Source organism: Diadema antillarum, unplaced genomic scaffold (assembly GCF_040938485.1).
Source record: "Diadema antillarum isolate AM-2024a unplaced genomic scaffold, OU_Dant_1.0 seq00000474_RagTag, whole genome shotgun sequence".
Taxonomy (NCBI): domain Eukaryota; kingdom Metazoa; phylum Echinodermata; class Echinoidea; order Diadematoida; family Diadematidae; genus Diadema; species Diadema antillarum.
In genome coordinates this window covers 154,691-167,851 of record NW_027271441.1, presented here as the reverse complement: position 1 = coordinate 167,851, position 13,161 = coordinate 154,691, and the positions used below count along the sequence as shown (strand labels likewise).

General features: G+C 40.6%; 1 protein-coding gene across 2 annotated transcripts in view; it reads left to right on the top strand.

Annotated features, from left to right (window-relative positions):
- The window catches only part of LOC139733385 (uncharacterized), a 72,005-nt gene that overhangs the window by 42,006 nt on the left and 16,838 nt on the right, over positions 1 to 13,161 (top strand). The window contains exons 4-5 of one of the 2 annotated variants that reach the window (XM_071644215.1): positions 1,798 to 1,806; positions 1,845 to 2,705. In XM_071644215.1, the coding sequence (XP_071500316.1) occupies positions 1,798 to 1,806; positions 1,845 to 2,705 (870 nt within the window). Of the gene's footprint in view, positions 1 to 1,797; positions 1,807 to 1,844; positions 2,709 to 13,161 lie in introns of those variants that run through there. The other variant, XR_011711082.1, reaches the window with a different exon arrangement.

The window sequence follows — 13,161 nt, the reverse complement described above, 5'->3', positions numbered from 1 at the left end:
TTTTTTATCATGGCTGCTACTGCTACAACACTGAATAATCAGGGCTTATTCATGTTGATGAAGGGTAAATTATCAATCAGTTGCAATGAATACAACCAAATGCAAGAATTCAATGATTTTAATAGATTTAGGCTTGTCTTCCTATAGAGGAGGAAGTAAGTTCCTCTTTAAGCAAACCAATTCAAAGAACATTCATGGTCATTTGGTGTCCAAGTATATGATGGGAACATTGCAAGGAATGTCTCAGTTTTGATAAAATGGCTACCATGGGATACTGAACAAACTCATACGGAAGTTTGGATGGTTAGAAATCTGCCAGTGCATGCATGGTTGAACAGAATTTGTTATTCCAACAGTGATATTGTAGTTGGGAGCTCATTTTCAGTAAAGATAAGCCAAGGGTTGTGACATTACTGCATTGTCTTAACATTTGCTGAAAGTTATTTGTTTCTTTCCCCCCTTTTTTTTCTTATCTTGACAGAGAGTGGCAAAGGTAAACCTCAAAACAAATAAGTTCAAGTTTTGCCGCATCACAGAACACTTTTTTCTAGGGGGAAAAATGGTATTATGCTTAATCAAATGAGAAAAGGAGTATGTTGTTTACTTTACATGTACGCTTTGTAGAGCCTAGAGGGGTTGGGGAAATCCCGGATTGGTGTTACATTCATGCACGAAATGTGATTGCTAACCGGAATGGGCTATCAATTGTGTCTGCGCTTTGTTTGCCTACTATATACTTTGCACTGGCACTAGCAAGGTGACTGAAAAGCTTTGAAAGCCCAGCCTTATGTCGTTTGCTCTCCTTTTCAAAGTCCGTTATTTCCCAGGCAATTTTCTTTTTCTGGACAGAACTTGTTATGTTGCAAAATAGCAATGAACATAACAATAAATCTTGCCTATGAACAGTCTTGTATGTTCATAGGGAGTTTATGTATGACATGTTTAAACAGCAGAGTAATTAGTAAATTGCATCAACTATTGTATGAAACATGTACTTCGTGAAAAAGATGAAATGTTTGGATGACGCTGTCACTTATATACTTCTCACTATATGTATTGCTTGGCATTCTATACCCATGAGAAATGATTATCTACAGAATGCTGGTTCTGTTCCAGGAACCATATCAAAGTGCATATATACCCTACATGTATCCACCACTTGATAGTTTATGTAACATAGAGCCATGTATCATATTCAAACAAAACACATGATATGTAAAGTATCTGCTGCACAACCCAGATATGCACGAGGAATACCTCTGCCTTCTTTTACACATAAAAGTTATGAAAAAAGTGAAAAAAAAGTTACCTTAATAGATCTGACCTTCTATAAGTAGATTCTTTTAGTCTTTGTGCCCAAATTGTCCTCTTCTCTACCAAAAACAATATGTTACCATGTGAAGGAAGTTAAAAATGCAGAGAATTCTCTCTCTGCATTACAAGAATTTTGCTGGATTAGTATGGAAGTTGTTTTGAAGGGATAGTGTAGGTGTCACTATTTTCAGGTGATGTATTCTGTAATTTTCACTGTGTGAATAAAACATACTTTATACACCCAATGTGTTCCTCAAAGAAAAAAAAGACAAACAAAACTGTTTAGAGTGTCTCAAATTTTGAAAGAAAATCTAAGGAAACATGTTCAGCCATTAAATGACTTCAGTGAGTTCCTGAAGCTGTATCTCTTGACAAGAGGAAAATATTCATGTACAGCTAAAAGAAAGGAAAATGTCACATTAGCCAGTTTGTTCAATAAGGCTGTCCAGTGTGGAGTACCCACATGGGGATTTCTCAATCGAGGTGGTGGTAGTACTATAATCCTTGCTTCTGTTATATTCTCTCTGTAGCCACATCAAGTGCACCTTCAGTACCTGCACCCTCGTCAAATCATATCAATCACAGCAGAGGTCCTGCAACTTCACCCAATGTGCCCAGAAGCAACTTAGGTGGTGGCCACAGTAGCAACCCCGCCACACAAGGTTCACGACCTTTACCAAGTCATCCGGGGTCACGACCTGTGCCTGGACCCCCATCACAGAACTCTCACAACTCGCTGGCAAGTAGGCCCAGTAGAGGTAGTAATGGTCACAGTGACCGAGCACCTCCACCCCCGCGACCAGCAAATACCAGACCCAGACCACCGTCACAGAGTTTCCCCCCTCCACCCCCTTCGATAGCCACATCGAAACCCTCGAACACGAATCTCCCCCCGCCCCCTCCCACAAACACAATCCCTAAAATGTCTACCAGCAGCAGAGCACCTCCACCCCCAAGGAGAGATGTGGGGAGGGCCTCTGCACCCCCTCCGCCCCCTCCTGGAAGGAGTGATCACAAATTACATAATGGTCCCAGTGCAGGTCTACCGCCACCTCCGCCTAGCAGGGCGCCCCCTGCATCTAGACCGCCCCCACCCCCACGAGACAGTCCGAGGCCTGGTGGACCCCCTCCACCCCCACCCCAGAGGAATCCTGTGGGGGGCAGACCTTCGTCAGCGGCCCCTTCTGTGCCGCCACCACCGCCCTCATCATCGCGGGCCCCTCCACCTCCGCCACCCAACAGGCAATCCACGGGTGCATCGATAAACAGTGCCCCACCCCCACCCTCCCGGGACAAGCAACGGCCGCCATCAATAGGAGGGCCTCCACCACCGCCACCATCAAGAGCACCAAGGACTTCACTTCCAGCACCAGGACATATAAATGGAACGGGTGGTGAGTAGATTTTTGATTTCTTTTCCTGAATTTTACTAATTATTCTGGAGATGTCATCTGATGGGGAAAATTGTCAAAGTCATGATGAATATAGGTTGCATAATATGTGTTTGACAAAGTTGGTGTGTGAAGCCCAATGTTGTGCATGTTTGAGCTACTGTATCTCACTTGTTTCATTTCAATATGTTGTAGCCATTGTGTGTCCCTACACCATCATTTTCGTATTTCTACTGAATCCATCATCCAACCATCCATCTAGTGGTCAACCTATACCATTCTGTCAAGTCTATGATATTGTATTTCTTCTTTTTTTTCTATTTATACCTACTTTCTCCATAATGGTGCTATTGCAGTAGTGTTTATTCTTCTTTTATTCACTTTTAATCTCCTTGTTTTTATGGAGTTCATGCTAAAAGCAATTTACACAGTGGTCATTGTCGTAGCACTATGCTGAGGAAGTGCGTTGAACTACAAAATACCAGTATGGCAATTTAAACTGACAGCCAATATTAAGAAATCTGTGCAAAGCTACCTTGGAATGTGAGAAATCAGCAGGCAAATATGTATCAACAGTCACTTGAGAAAATATATGATATAAGAAAAAAGCTACAAAGCTCTCGTCTTTCAATTAGAATGAAAATGATGTGTGTGAAAATACTAGTGCACCTTATTACATTACTGTACATGTACATGAAAAATAAATTTTAAAACAAACAACTTTGAATCCTTAGTTACTTAGGCAGCACTCACATTTTTTTTTAACAGTGCACTGAGAATGTAGGTTGTGAACATAAAAGAAGTTAGTCGTTTTCTTGCATTTCATAGATCTGGAAAGGGAACGTTTATTGGTCATTGACATTGTGAAGGTTTGACAAATATAGGAAACTCATAGAAATGTATCTATATTATCATCATGAAAGATGCTGTACAGTACTGGTTGATGTGAGGATTCAGGTTTATAACATTTTTTGATGAGATAATGAGAAACCTTGTATGAAATATGAAAGAACATGTAATTTAAAGAAGGATTCAATGTTTATTTGATGAAAATTGGCCTTGAAATGGCTGAGATATCCAAAAAAGTGATCCTGATAGAATTGACAGGCCACGACTTTCATTAGGATCTCTTTGTTATTCCTTGTTTTTAGATATCTCAGTCATTTCAAAACCGATTGTTATCAAATAAACTTTTGATTCCCCTTAGACTTGTTTGCTCTTTAACATTTCATAGAGTGGTTTCTAAATATCTCGCAAAGCTTTACAAGCTGAATCTTCACCTCAACCAGTATTGTACAGTCCTTTTATTTAAAGGCACAGTAACATCTGAAACAGACCTTTAAAATTGCTCCCAGACAGACTTTGTCCTCTGCTTATCAACTTTTCGAGGGAATCAAAAGTTGTTCTGTCGTGTGAGCGGTGGCCAAAGATGTCTGTAAAATACCATGTTCGTTTGCAGTAGTTAAGGTCTCAAGGAGTAAGATCACTTCCTTCATGTTTAGTGACATTTGTGCGGGGGAACCAGAAATCAGGAAACGCTGTTTATTAGCTTGGTCATGTGTGGGCGGCTTTATTGTTGTGTATTTTGCTTCTACCTCGACGGAGATTTCTAAGTAACCTTTGCACCATATATTTAGTGAGTTAAATTCTTAGCAATTCTCATTGTTAGCAAGTAATTTTTTCTTTTTTTTAATCGGGACGTCCTGACAATTTTGCGAGTGGTTAAATTCGCAATTATGGAGTAGAGTAATGAATGGAGAATACCATACATACAGAATGACATACCGTGGTGGCTTCATTTTTTGGGGTAAGACAGCCAGGATTTGGACAGGATATCACTTGACTGATCATCTTACAATTTGAAAACGTGATTTTCACAAAAAATTTTTAGATACAGGGTCTTGTCACCCCAGCAACAATATGTGTCTTGCCACTCCTAACAAAGGCATTGATGGCTCTACAAGTGTAATTCCATGGCTGCTAACAACAACAACAACAACAACATCAACAACAACAATATCATCAACAACAACAACAACAACATCAACAACTACAACAACAACTGATGCATGTTTGATTTATATGACCTTGAAGAATGTGTGACTACAACTCTTTGAACATGGGACAGACTGTGGACTATTCATTCTATACTACATGTAGCTGCTGTACAAATGAGAGTGTTCTCCATGAAAAATGTTCTCCAAAAAAAGAAAAAAAAAAGAACTTTTATGACTCATTTCCGAGTTTTATCCGTCAGAGTGCCTCTCTTGAGTACAAATTCTGAAAATTGCACACAGACATGTGATGCAAACCACATATATTAAACTGACACAGCATCGAAACCGACTAGGTGGACTTGTTCCCAATCGCATACATGTACTTTCATGTGCATGCTTACACACGCTGCAAAAACGGGCCCAGGAGCACGCACATCCTCCGTTAGAGATCTCCGTTGCTACCGGCAACCACAAGCAAAGCAGAGGCCTTCTGCGGAAGTGACAGTAGGAGTGGCGTCTGACCAGCCCTCTATTTTTGGAGGAGTCACCCTTAACTCAGGACTTAGCCTCCTTCCTACCAGACAGTTAGAGAGGAAAGAATTAATAAGAGCTGAGAATACGTAGAGAGATGGGCAATTGGGGGGGGGGGGGGGGGGGGGGGGGGGGTAAAAGAGGACTTTGACGCAAGAGTGTGTCTAGCCTGTCCCAAAGAGTGCTATAGACACTCTCCACTGTACACAATACACAGTGTATTTTTATACATAGGCGATAGCTCCAGAAAGTGCACATGGACAATGCAATTAAAGGTCCAGTTTACCTTTGGGAGCAGTGATTTAAAAAATGTTCAAGATATCACATTTGATGCATATGTGTAGGTCTTTTGTATCACAAAACATCCTACCATATAAAATTTTCGCAGTAAAGCCTAAAATATAAGGAGATATCAGTGTTTTTTTCAATAAACCGTAACTGTAGACGGTTTTAATAGTCTGGAAACATTTTTATTATAACTATTGTTCACATTTTGTGCATTTAACAACACTTGACATTGATTATACGGATTCAAATTTTTACAGTGGTTGTTTGAACTATCAATAACTCACATATTAGAATAATTTTGAAGCGTGAATGCTGGGTTTTTATTTCATCTGCAAATGGTAAATTATGCCTTTAACTCACATCTGATGCAGTAGCTGTGCCATAGTCTCTTCACAATACTGTAAAAGTGGGAATTTTCGTGGTGTTGAAATTTTCGCGCATTCAGATAATGTGCTATATCTGCTGTTATTATTTGAATTAATTTTATTCAGACTTACATGCATTTTTCCTTTTTCATGTAACATGTCCAAAAGACAGTTTGGAGAGGATATGAACTGACCCAACTGAAGGGATTCTGTTTGTCCATTTTTGTGTTAGTGTGGTTTTATGTTTCTAATAATTATGTATATAGCCACTATCATTTTTGCAGGAAATTTCAGTATCAATGTACAAAACTGTAACATGATTTGCTCATATAACATCAGAACTTTTGAACACTTGAGCTCGAACAAGTTTTTTGTTTTGTTTTGTTTTTTTGTTTTTTAACAAACACACGAAACAATTTAACAAAAAGGTTGACCATTACCCAAAATGTGAAGCAACAATCCACAATAGCACATTGCAAAGTCTTTCGCGTAGTCATAAAGAAAAGTACACAATACCTTTGAAGGTTAAGGAAATGACCACCACTGTGGCGACATGTAGTTTCACAACTGTATCAGGATACAAAAGCTTGGTTGTCATTGTTCTTGGGCTGCACGCAGTATCGGTAGGAAGAAGATGTGAAGAATACTTGTCCATTAGAATGTGATCCATGTCATGATACCTACAGTATATTACAGATGCTTTGCTGGAGCTTTGCCAAGCAAAATCTTGGCTTACATTGTATACTGAATTGAGAACCAGAGAGGCGCTTGTTTTCTTAAGAGTACAGTCTGGACGGCGGGGTAGACTGATATGAAGAAAAACTTGCACTTACGAATCTCCCCATTGGACAATCATCTTCTTGTTACTGTATACTGCATATATTTAGCAAATCTAAATTTTGGTGAATTGGGACTTCCCAACAATTTTGAGAGTAGATAAATTTGTGATTGTGGAGTACAGGACTGAATGGAGAAATTTATGTTTACACGTCACGTTCATGTCGGGATCGGAGTTCATATTTTCACTTGTTCCTAAATTTATTAGTGGAAATATGAGCAAAGAAAATGGGATTCCATCGGGATTCAAACCCGAGACCTCCAGATGCTAGCCCGGTGCTCTACCAACTGAGCTATAGAAAGCCCTAGCACAGTGCATGTCCCAAATTCTCAAATAGCACCCGACTCGTGAAATTCATGAAAATAAAAACCTCACGAAATATATGATGTATGCGGTATAATCATCCCAAAAATGACTTGGATAGTGGATTTAAGGCCCTGACATACTTCCATGTTGAGACTTTATAGTCAGTTATACCCCTATTTCAGAGATTTTTTCTCATCGGTCACTTACTGGAAGTGAAGAGCGTTGCTTCCGGCCACCCACCGAAGTGTATCGGATTGCAGTCTGATGTATCCGACTTGGTCGAATATCAGGCGAGTGTCGGACATGTTGTACGTGATCCTCATCGGATGATCCTGCCTCATCGGACAATCTTGCGTCAGTGGATCACCGCCAGACTTGTCTGATGATGACCTGATGGTTGACTAACACAAGTCGGAGTGATAGGACTGCGGTCTGATACACTTCAGTGCGTGGCCGGAAGTGATAAACCTAGCTTCCGATGAGTGACCGATGAGAGAAGATCTCTGTGAAATAGGGGTGTAACTGGGAACCCTTCTCAGACTTCAAAAATGTCGGGTTTGAAAAGAAGGAAGGCATCTCAAAAGTAATGGTCAGGTCAACAACAGTCAACTATAGCACTGCACTGCATATGAGAGACATATTCCCCTTCATCTAATATTGACACCACCTTGCAATAGAGTTCTAAAAGGTGGGTATGCAAGGGCAACATACATACAAAATTGTATTGACGTCACTATGTATGCTTGTGACATTTACATCAGGTAATTCAATTTTATTTATTTGTCGAATCGGCCATCCTATTTTGACCTAAGCCTTTGGTAGATTAATGTCTGATACTCAAACAACTAAATACTTCAGTGTTATGTGTGTCTGTGTGTTTATTTGTTTTAAGTGTATCATTAGGCAAATAAAACAAAATTCAGTTGTACCTGTTACTTTACGCATTACATTGATAAAATGTACCGTAAAGTTCCATGTATAAGACGCACCCGTGTATAAGACGCACCCCTACTTTCGGACCAAAAATAAAAAAAAAAAAAAAAACACGAAAATTTCCACGCAAATATTGCGAGTGTCATACATATTATTTCAGCTCAAAATTTCCCTAGAATGCAGCATGTATTTGCTCTATTTTTCGTTTCCTTTTATATTTTCTTTTAACGGTATTCATCGGACATCGGCAAAATATGGAAGACGCAAAATGCGAGACTTGTCTCGGTACTACTCACTTGCTATTGTTTCGCCTTTCAATCGTGGTACATGTGTCATGCATATCGTACTCATGAGTGTACAGCACGATCTTTGCTGTTTAATACATAGCAGAGGGTGTCTCGCATATTGACGCATGTCAGACTGGAAGGTTCATTACGAAAAATAAGAAAAACATCAACAAGTGTAGCAGAGGGATCATACGGCAAGACGTACGGTGCGTACGGTAATTACACTCATGCACTGTTACCAGTAACATGTGTGTCTCTTGTACCATGCTTGTATGCACAGTGCTAGCCTTTTGCAAAAGGCAGCTTGCTATAATTTCAGCACACGCACACAGAGAGCAATGGACTTGCACACACAGCGCGCAACGGGCAAGCGCGCTTCGATCCGATCGCTGTGTGCACGCGAGTCCATTGCAAGAGCCTCTCTGCAGCTGCTGCCTTTGACAAAGACTTGCTAGCTAGCTAGCTAGCTACAGTGTAGCTATGCTATCCTAGCTGGCCTCATGAAATGAAGAGCAAACGAACGACATGGATATGCATGCATGCTTCACACATCGTTCATATTTACGGTGACATAGTGTCGATCCTACTCCGTATTTTACAGCTTTTGTCTATGGCCATATTGATACTAGTACATTGATAAGTTTTACGGTATCGGTAATTTAGTAATGATACCTGTACATCGCGTATTCCAGCTACTAGGTTGGCTGTTGGTAGCTTGGTAGACTGACATCGGTAGCATAGGACCTACAGCAGTGCTGTTACAGCTGTTGAGTGTTGTCTATGGCCAGATTGATACATCGTTACTGCACAAGGCCGATGTAAGTTTATCTCGTATTTGCAGCTTTTGTGTGTGTCCAGATTGAAAGATCGCTCATTTATCCGTAAGTTTTAGTGATTGCTTACCTTCCAAACGTCGATGGGCATACATGGCCCCAAGTTGGCCTTATAAAATTGGGTGTTCATGACGGATTTTTTTCCGTGATTCGACTGTACCCGTGGTATACGACGCACCCCCGATTTTCAACGTTTTCCGACGAAAAAATAGTGCGTCTTATACACGGAACTTTACGGTACTCGATTGGCTCAGAATGCAATCGCTTAATTATATGCTTAGTTCTTTGTCTCATGAATGCCATATTAATATCCTTTGTCAATTATATTCAGTGATATTCCCTGTTCATTCTGTGGACATGTAAACAAAGTCCAGATACCCCCAGGTACACCCTCACCTGAATGCCTACAGCAATACGGTCTGTGATGCAGAAATTTCTTGATGTACAATTTGTATGACCGCTCCTCCCCTCCCCCCCCCCCCCCCCCAGGAAAAAAAAAAAAGACTTATGACTCACTGACTAGGTTCTGTCCATGGGCTTGCAATTGCCATTAAGCTCCAAAATTAATTGAGTGAGGAGAATATGTCATTTCCACCCGGGCACAGACACCCCTCGTAGGAGGCTTTCGGTATGGCCCGTTAAGACTTTACTCGCACCTGCTATATTATACTGGGCACTAGAGGGAGCTAGATTACTTCAGAGGGGTGGGGGAATGCTTTGGGCAGATGTCCCGCCAGTACCTCGAAGTGCGCTTGATCGCAGTCCCGAATGTGAATGGCACGTGCCGTCCAGGCCAATTTGCAAGGTGATCTAACTCGGCCGTAATGGATATTGCTGCGGCGGGGAAGGGAGATTGAGCCAGCAGATTAAAATCTGTGGGCAGTGGTGACAAGTATGAGGTGTGATTAAAAAGAAGCGGCTTGCTCATCTGAAGCCCTGTCAAGTTCCATTGAACTTCATGCACATAAGGCACTTGTCAACAGAATGGCATGTGTATCAAAGTTATGATGAAATTAGTTTCTCCACCTTGGAAATGGTGGAATGAAAAAAAAATTAATATCTTAGGATGAATTATTTTAGTATTTGATATGCTGTACTTGACTTGCTGTGGCAGTGAGATAAGATTTGATATAGATTATACTTATGTTATGAATATCATAGCAGTAAGATATCAAATGATTGTCATAGTGATTTAATTCTGTATTTTTACCTTTGATCACTACAGAGGGGCTGTACACTATACTTCACTGTATTTCTGTTCATACCCCCTTACAGCTGAACAAGCATACACAGTTGTAGGTGTTGGCTCACATTTCATGAAAAGATGCAATGAAGGAAGAATATTCTCTACTCATCTCTAATGCACTTGTGAAAAAAAAAATTTCTGTCATTGTTACTTTCTGTCTTTGTTCCACTGAGTGACCGCCACATAACCCTCTTTCCTTCATAAGCCTCAAGTATATTATAAGTAGTAAACCAGCATTTTAGTTCAAATTTTCACCCATCTCTTGCTCTTGTCATTGTCCCTGTTCAAAACAGGACTTTCTTTTGCACACAGATGGAAACATTCTTTGAGGAAATCCCGTGCTAGGACTTGCATATTACAATGTGCCTTTTGCATGGCAAAAAAGCACGAAGGCATATTTTCTACGACCTGTGTAGGTGCCTTGTTCGGGATGAGAAAGCAACTCACAGCAACTTGTGTAGGCCTCTTGTCCAGGATAAGAAGGCAACCTGTCAAAATGGGTCTAGGGCAATTACCCCCTGAGCAATTACCCCGGACCCTTCCCTTGACCCTAACCCTAATCCTAATCCTAAACCTAAACCTAAACCTAACCCTAAACCAAATTTTGTGTGTGCCTTATTGAAGTCAAGACCAGGATTTGTTTGCACACTAAAACAGAAACTTTCTTGTCCTAAAGAAGGCATCTTGGCGAGTTTCTGCACAACTTCTCGCCACACGTTTCAGCTTCGTTACTTCAGGATAAAGTGACCTCAGAAAGCGCTCGCTCCATCTTCTGACCAGGAAATGCAAACTTCCAATATCAGAATTGTAAAAGTAGACTTGACGGAAGCTGGTCGGGATATCCTTTCAGAAATAGAATTATGAAGTACTGCCTTGAATATTTTTCTTTGAAACTGAATAAGGGACGCTCCAGTACTTGATATTAGAAGGAGGAGGGGAACCAAACTATGGCTTTCATATACTCTAAAACCAGAAGTATGTGTGGCATATAGCTTTTATGAATTGAAGTCGACAGCCTTTTTCAGGCATTGAGGTGTTCAGTGTATTGTGTAGACAAGAACTTCTGTAAATCTTGGCTCCTCACGAAATTCATGAAAGTTTCGTGCTGCAAAAAAATTTTTGGTTTTACAGGATACTCTTGGGAAAACAGACCATATCTAGTTTTTTAGACTTCAAGCCATTCAATTGATAGACAGTAAAGGAGAATACATTTGATATAAAAATATTTCAGTATTGACACCTACGTGTATAGCTCCAATATCTTACCGTTGTAGCCATCCCCAATCCTGTGAAACCGATTTCCTCCAAATTTCTCTTAATGAATATAATGTGAGGAATGTAACCTCAAACTGTATACAATGAAACTTTCTTCTCAAAAATGTGTGGCTTAGAGTTTGCTGTTATGGATAAAAGGGGTAACTTATACAATAGCTCCCTCACAGCTGTGATCTGCTAGGGCAACAGGTTCATGCAGCAGATGTCCTGGCCTTTAAGTTTTCTGCCTGAAGAGGGCGCTGTGTAAGATACTGTACACCAGTTTGTGGTACCAGGTAGTCCATGGAATTGGCGATATGCATAGGTCTGCGTTTGTGAATGGAGCTTGACTCTTAGCTGTATGGGGTGGTAAATATTTTGACATTCTTGATTAACAGTATCATTTTCATTAAATGTAATGAGACAGATAAGCGACATTTGTGAATAAGAATTATTTTTCCCCTAAAAATCTGTCTTACGAGTGCTACCTCTTTTTTTCTTTTATCAGCAGATAGAGTGTCAAGAAATATATTTAGACTTGTTATTCATTAAGATGGCAATCCATGGTTTCATTAAATACCATCAGATACTATTGAATTTCTGAAGACATGCCTAAAGACTTGAGAGGAGATGGGGAAAAGCTGCTTCACTTTATAAAAAAAAGATAAGAGTGTGAAAAGAAAATTAAGGGAAGTCACAGGAATACAGCAGAGGCACAAACACACACACACACACACACACACCAACACACAAATAATTTGTGTACATAACAATGTTTTACAGATATACGTAAACAAGACCTACATGTATATTCATGTACGCAGAATTTTGTTTTCTTTCATTCTATCTTTGTTTGTTTGTTTGTTTGTTTGTTTGTTGTTGTTGTTGTTGTTGTTGTTGTTGTTGTTGTTGTGGTTTTTTTTTTTTTGGGGGGGGGGGGAGGGGGGGGGGGGGAGGGCCGGGACAGTGAGTGTGAAAGAAGGAATGTATTCATAATTAGTGTCTTATTGATTGTTCTTTCCACACATGCTGCCAAGTAATGGTGTTATAGTTGTTTAACGAGGCATTTGTATATCGGGATTGGGTTCCCATGCAGACACTAGGGTTGCCACGTAATAATTCTTGCCGGCTGGACCAAATGGCGTTGTGGCGCTGCTCGACTCCGTATTATATGCAAAACACTGGCTGTCAGCCAAGAAAGAAGAATAGTGACAGCTGGCGTGTGCTTCTTTTGGTCATGTTTTCTGCACTCAACACATGGCTTACACATGGCCCCCTCCCCCAGTTCACTTCCTGTGAGGTCACCCACTCTCATTCTCTTTGATTGGGCACACAGACAGGATATTACCGGGGAACGGGGATTGTTGTTGGGGTAAGGGGGTAAAGGGGGGGGGGGGGTGAGGAGGGCTGCTGGATAAGTATCACAATTTTTGTTCTCTTTTTTTAAACACGCTTAATGTGTGGAGTGTGTGCCGTAGTCTTGCTGCATCAGTGGCGAGGGTTTCAGCCAGCGTAGTGTGTGTGTGTGTGTGTGTGAAGAGAGTTTTTCATATGTCTCACTCGCTGGTATGGGTTGTA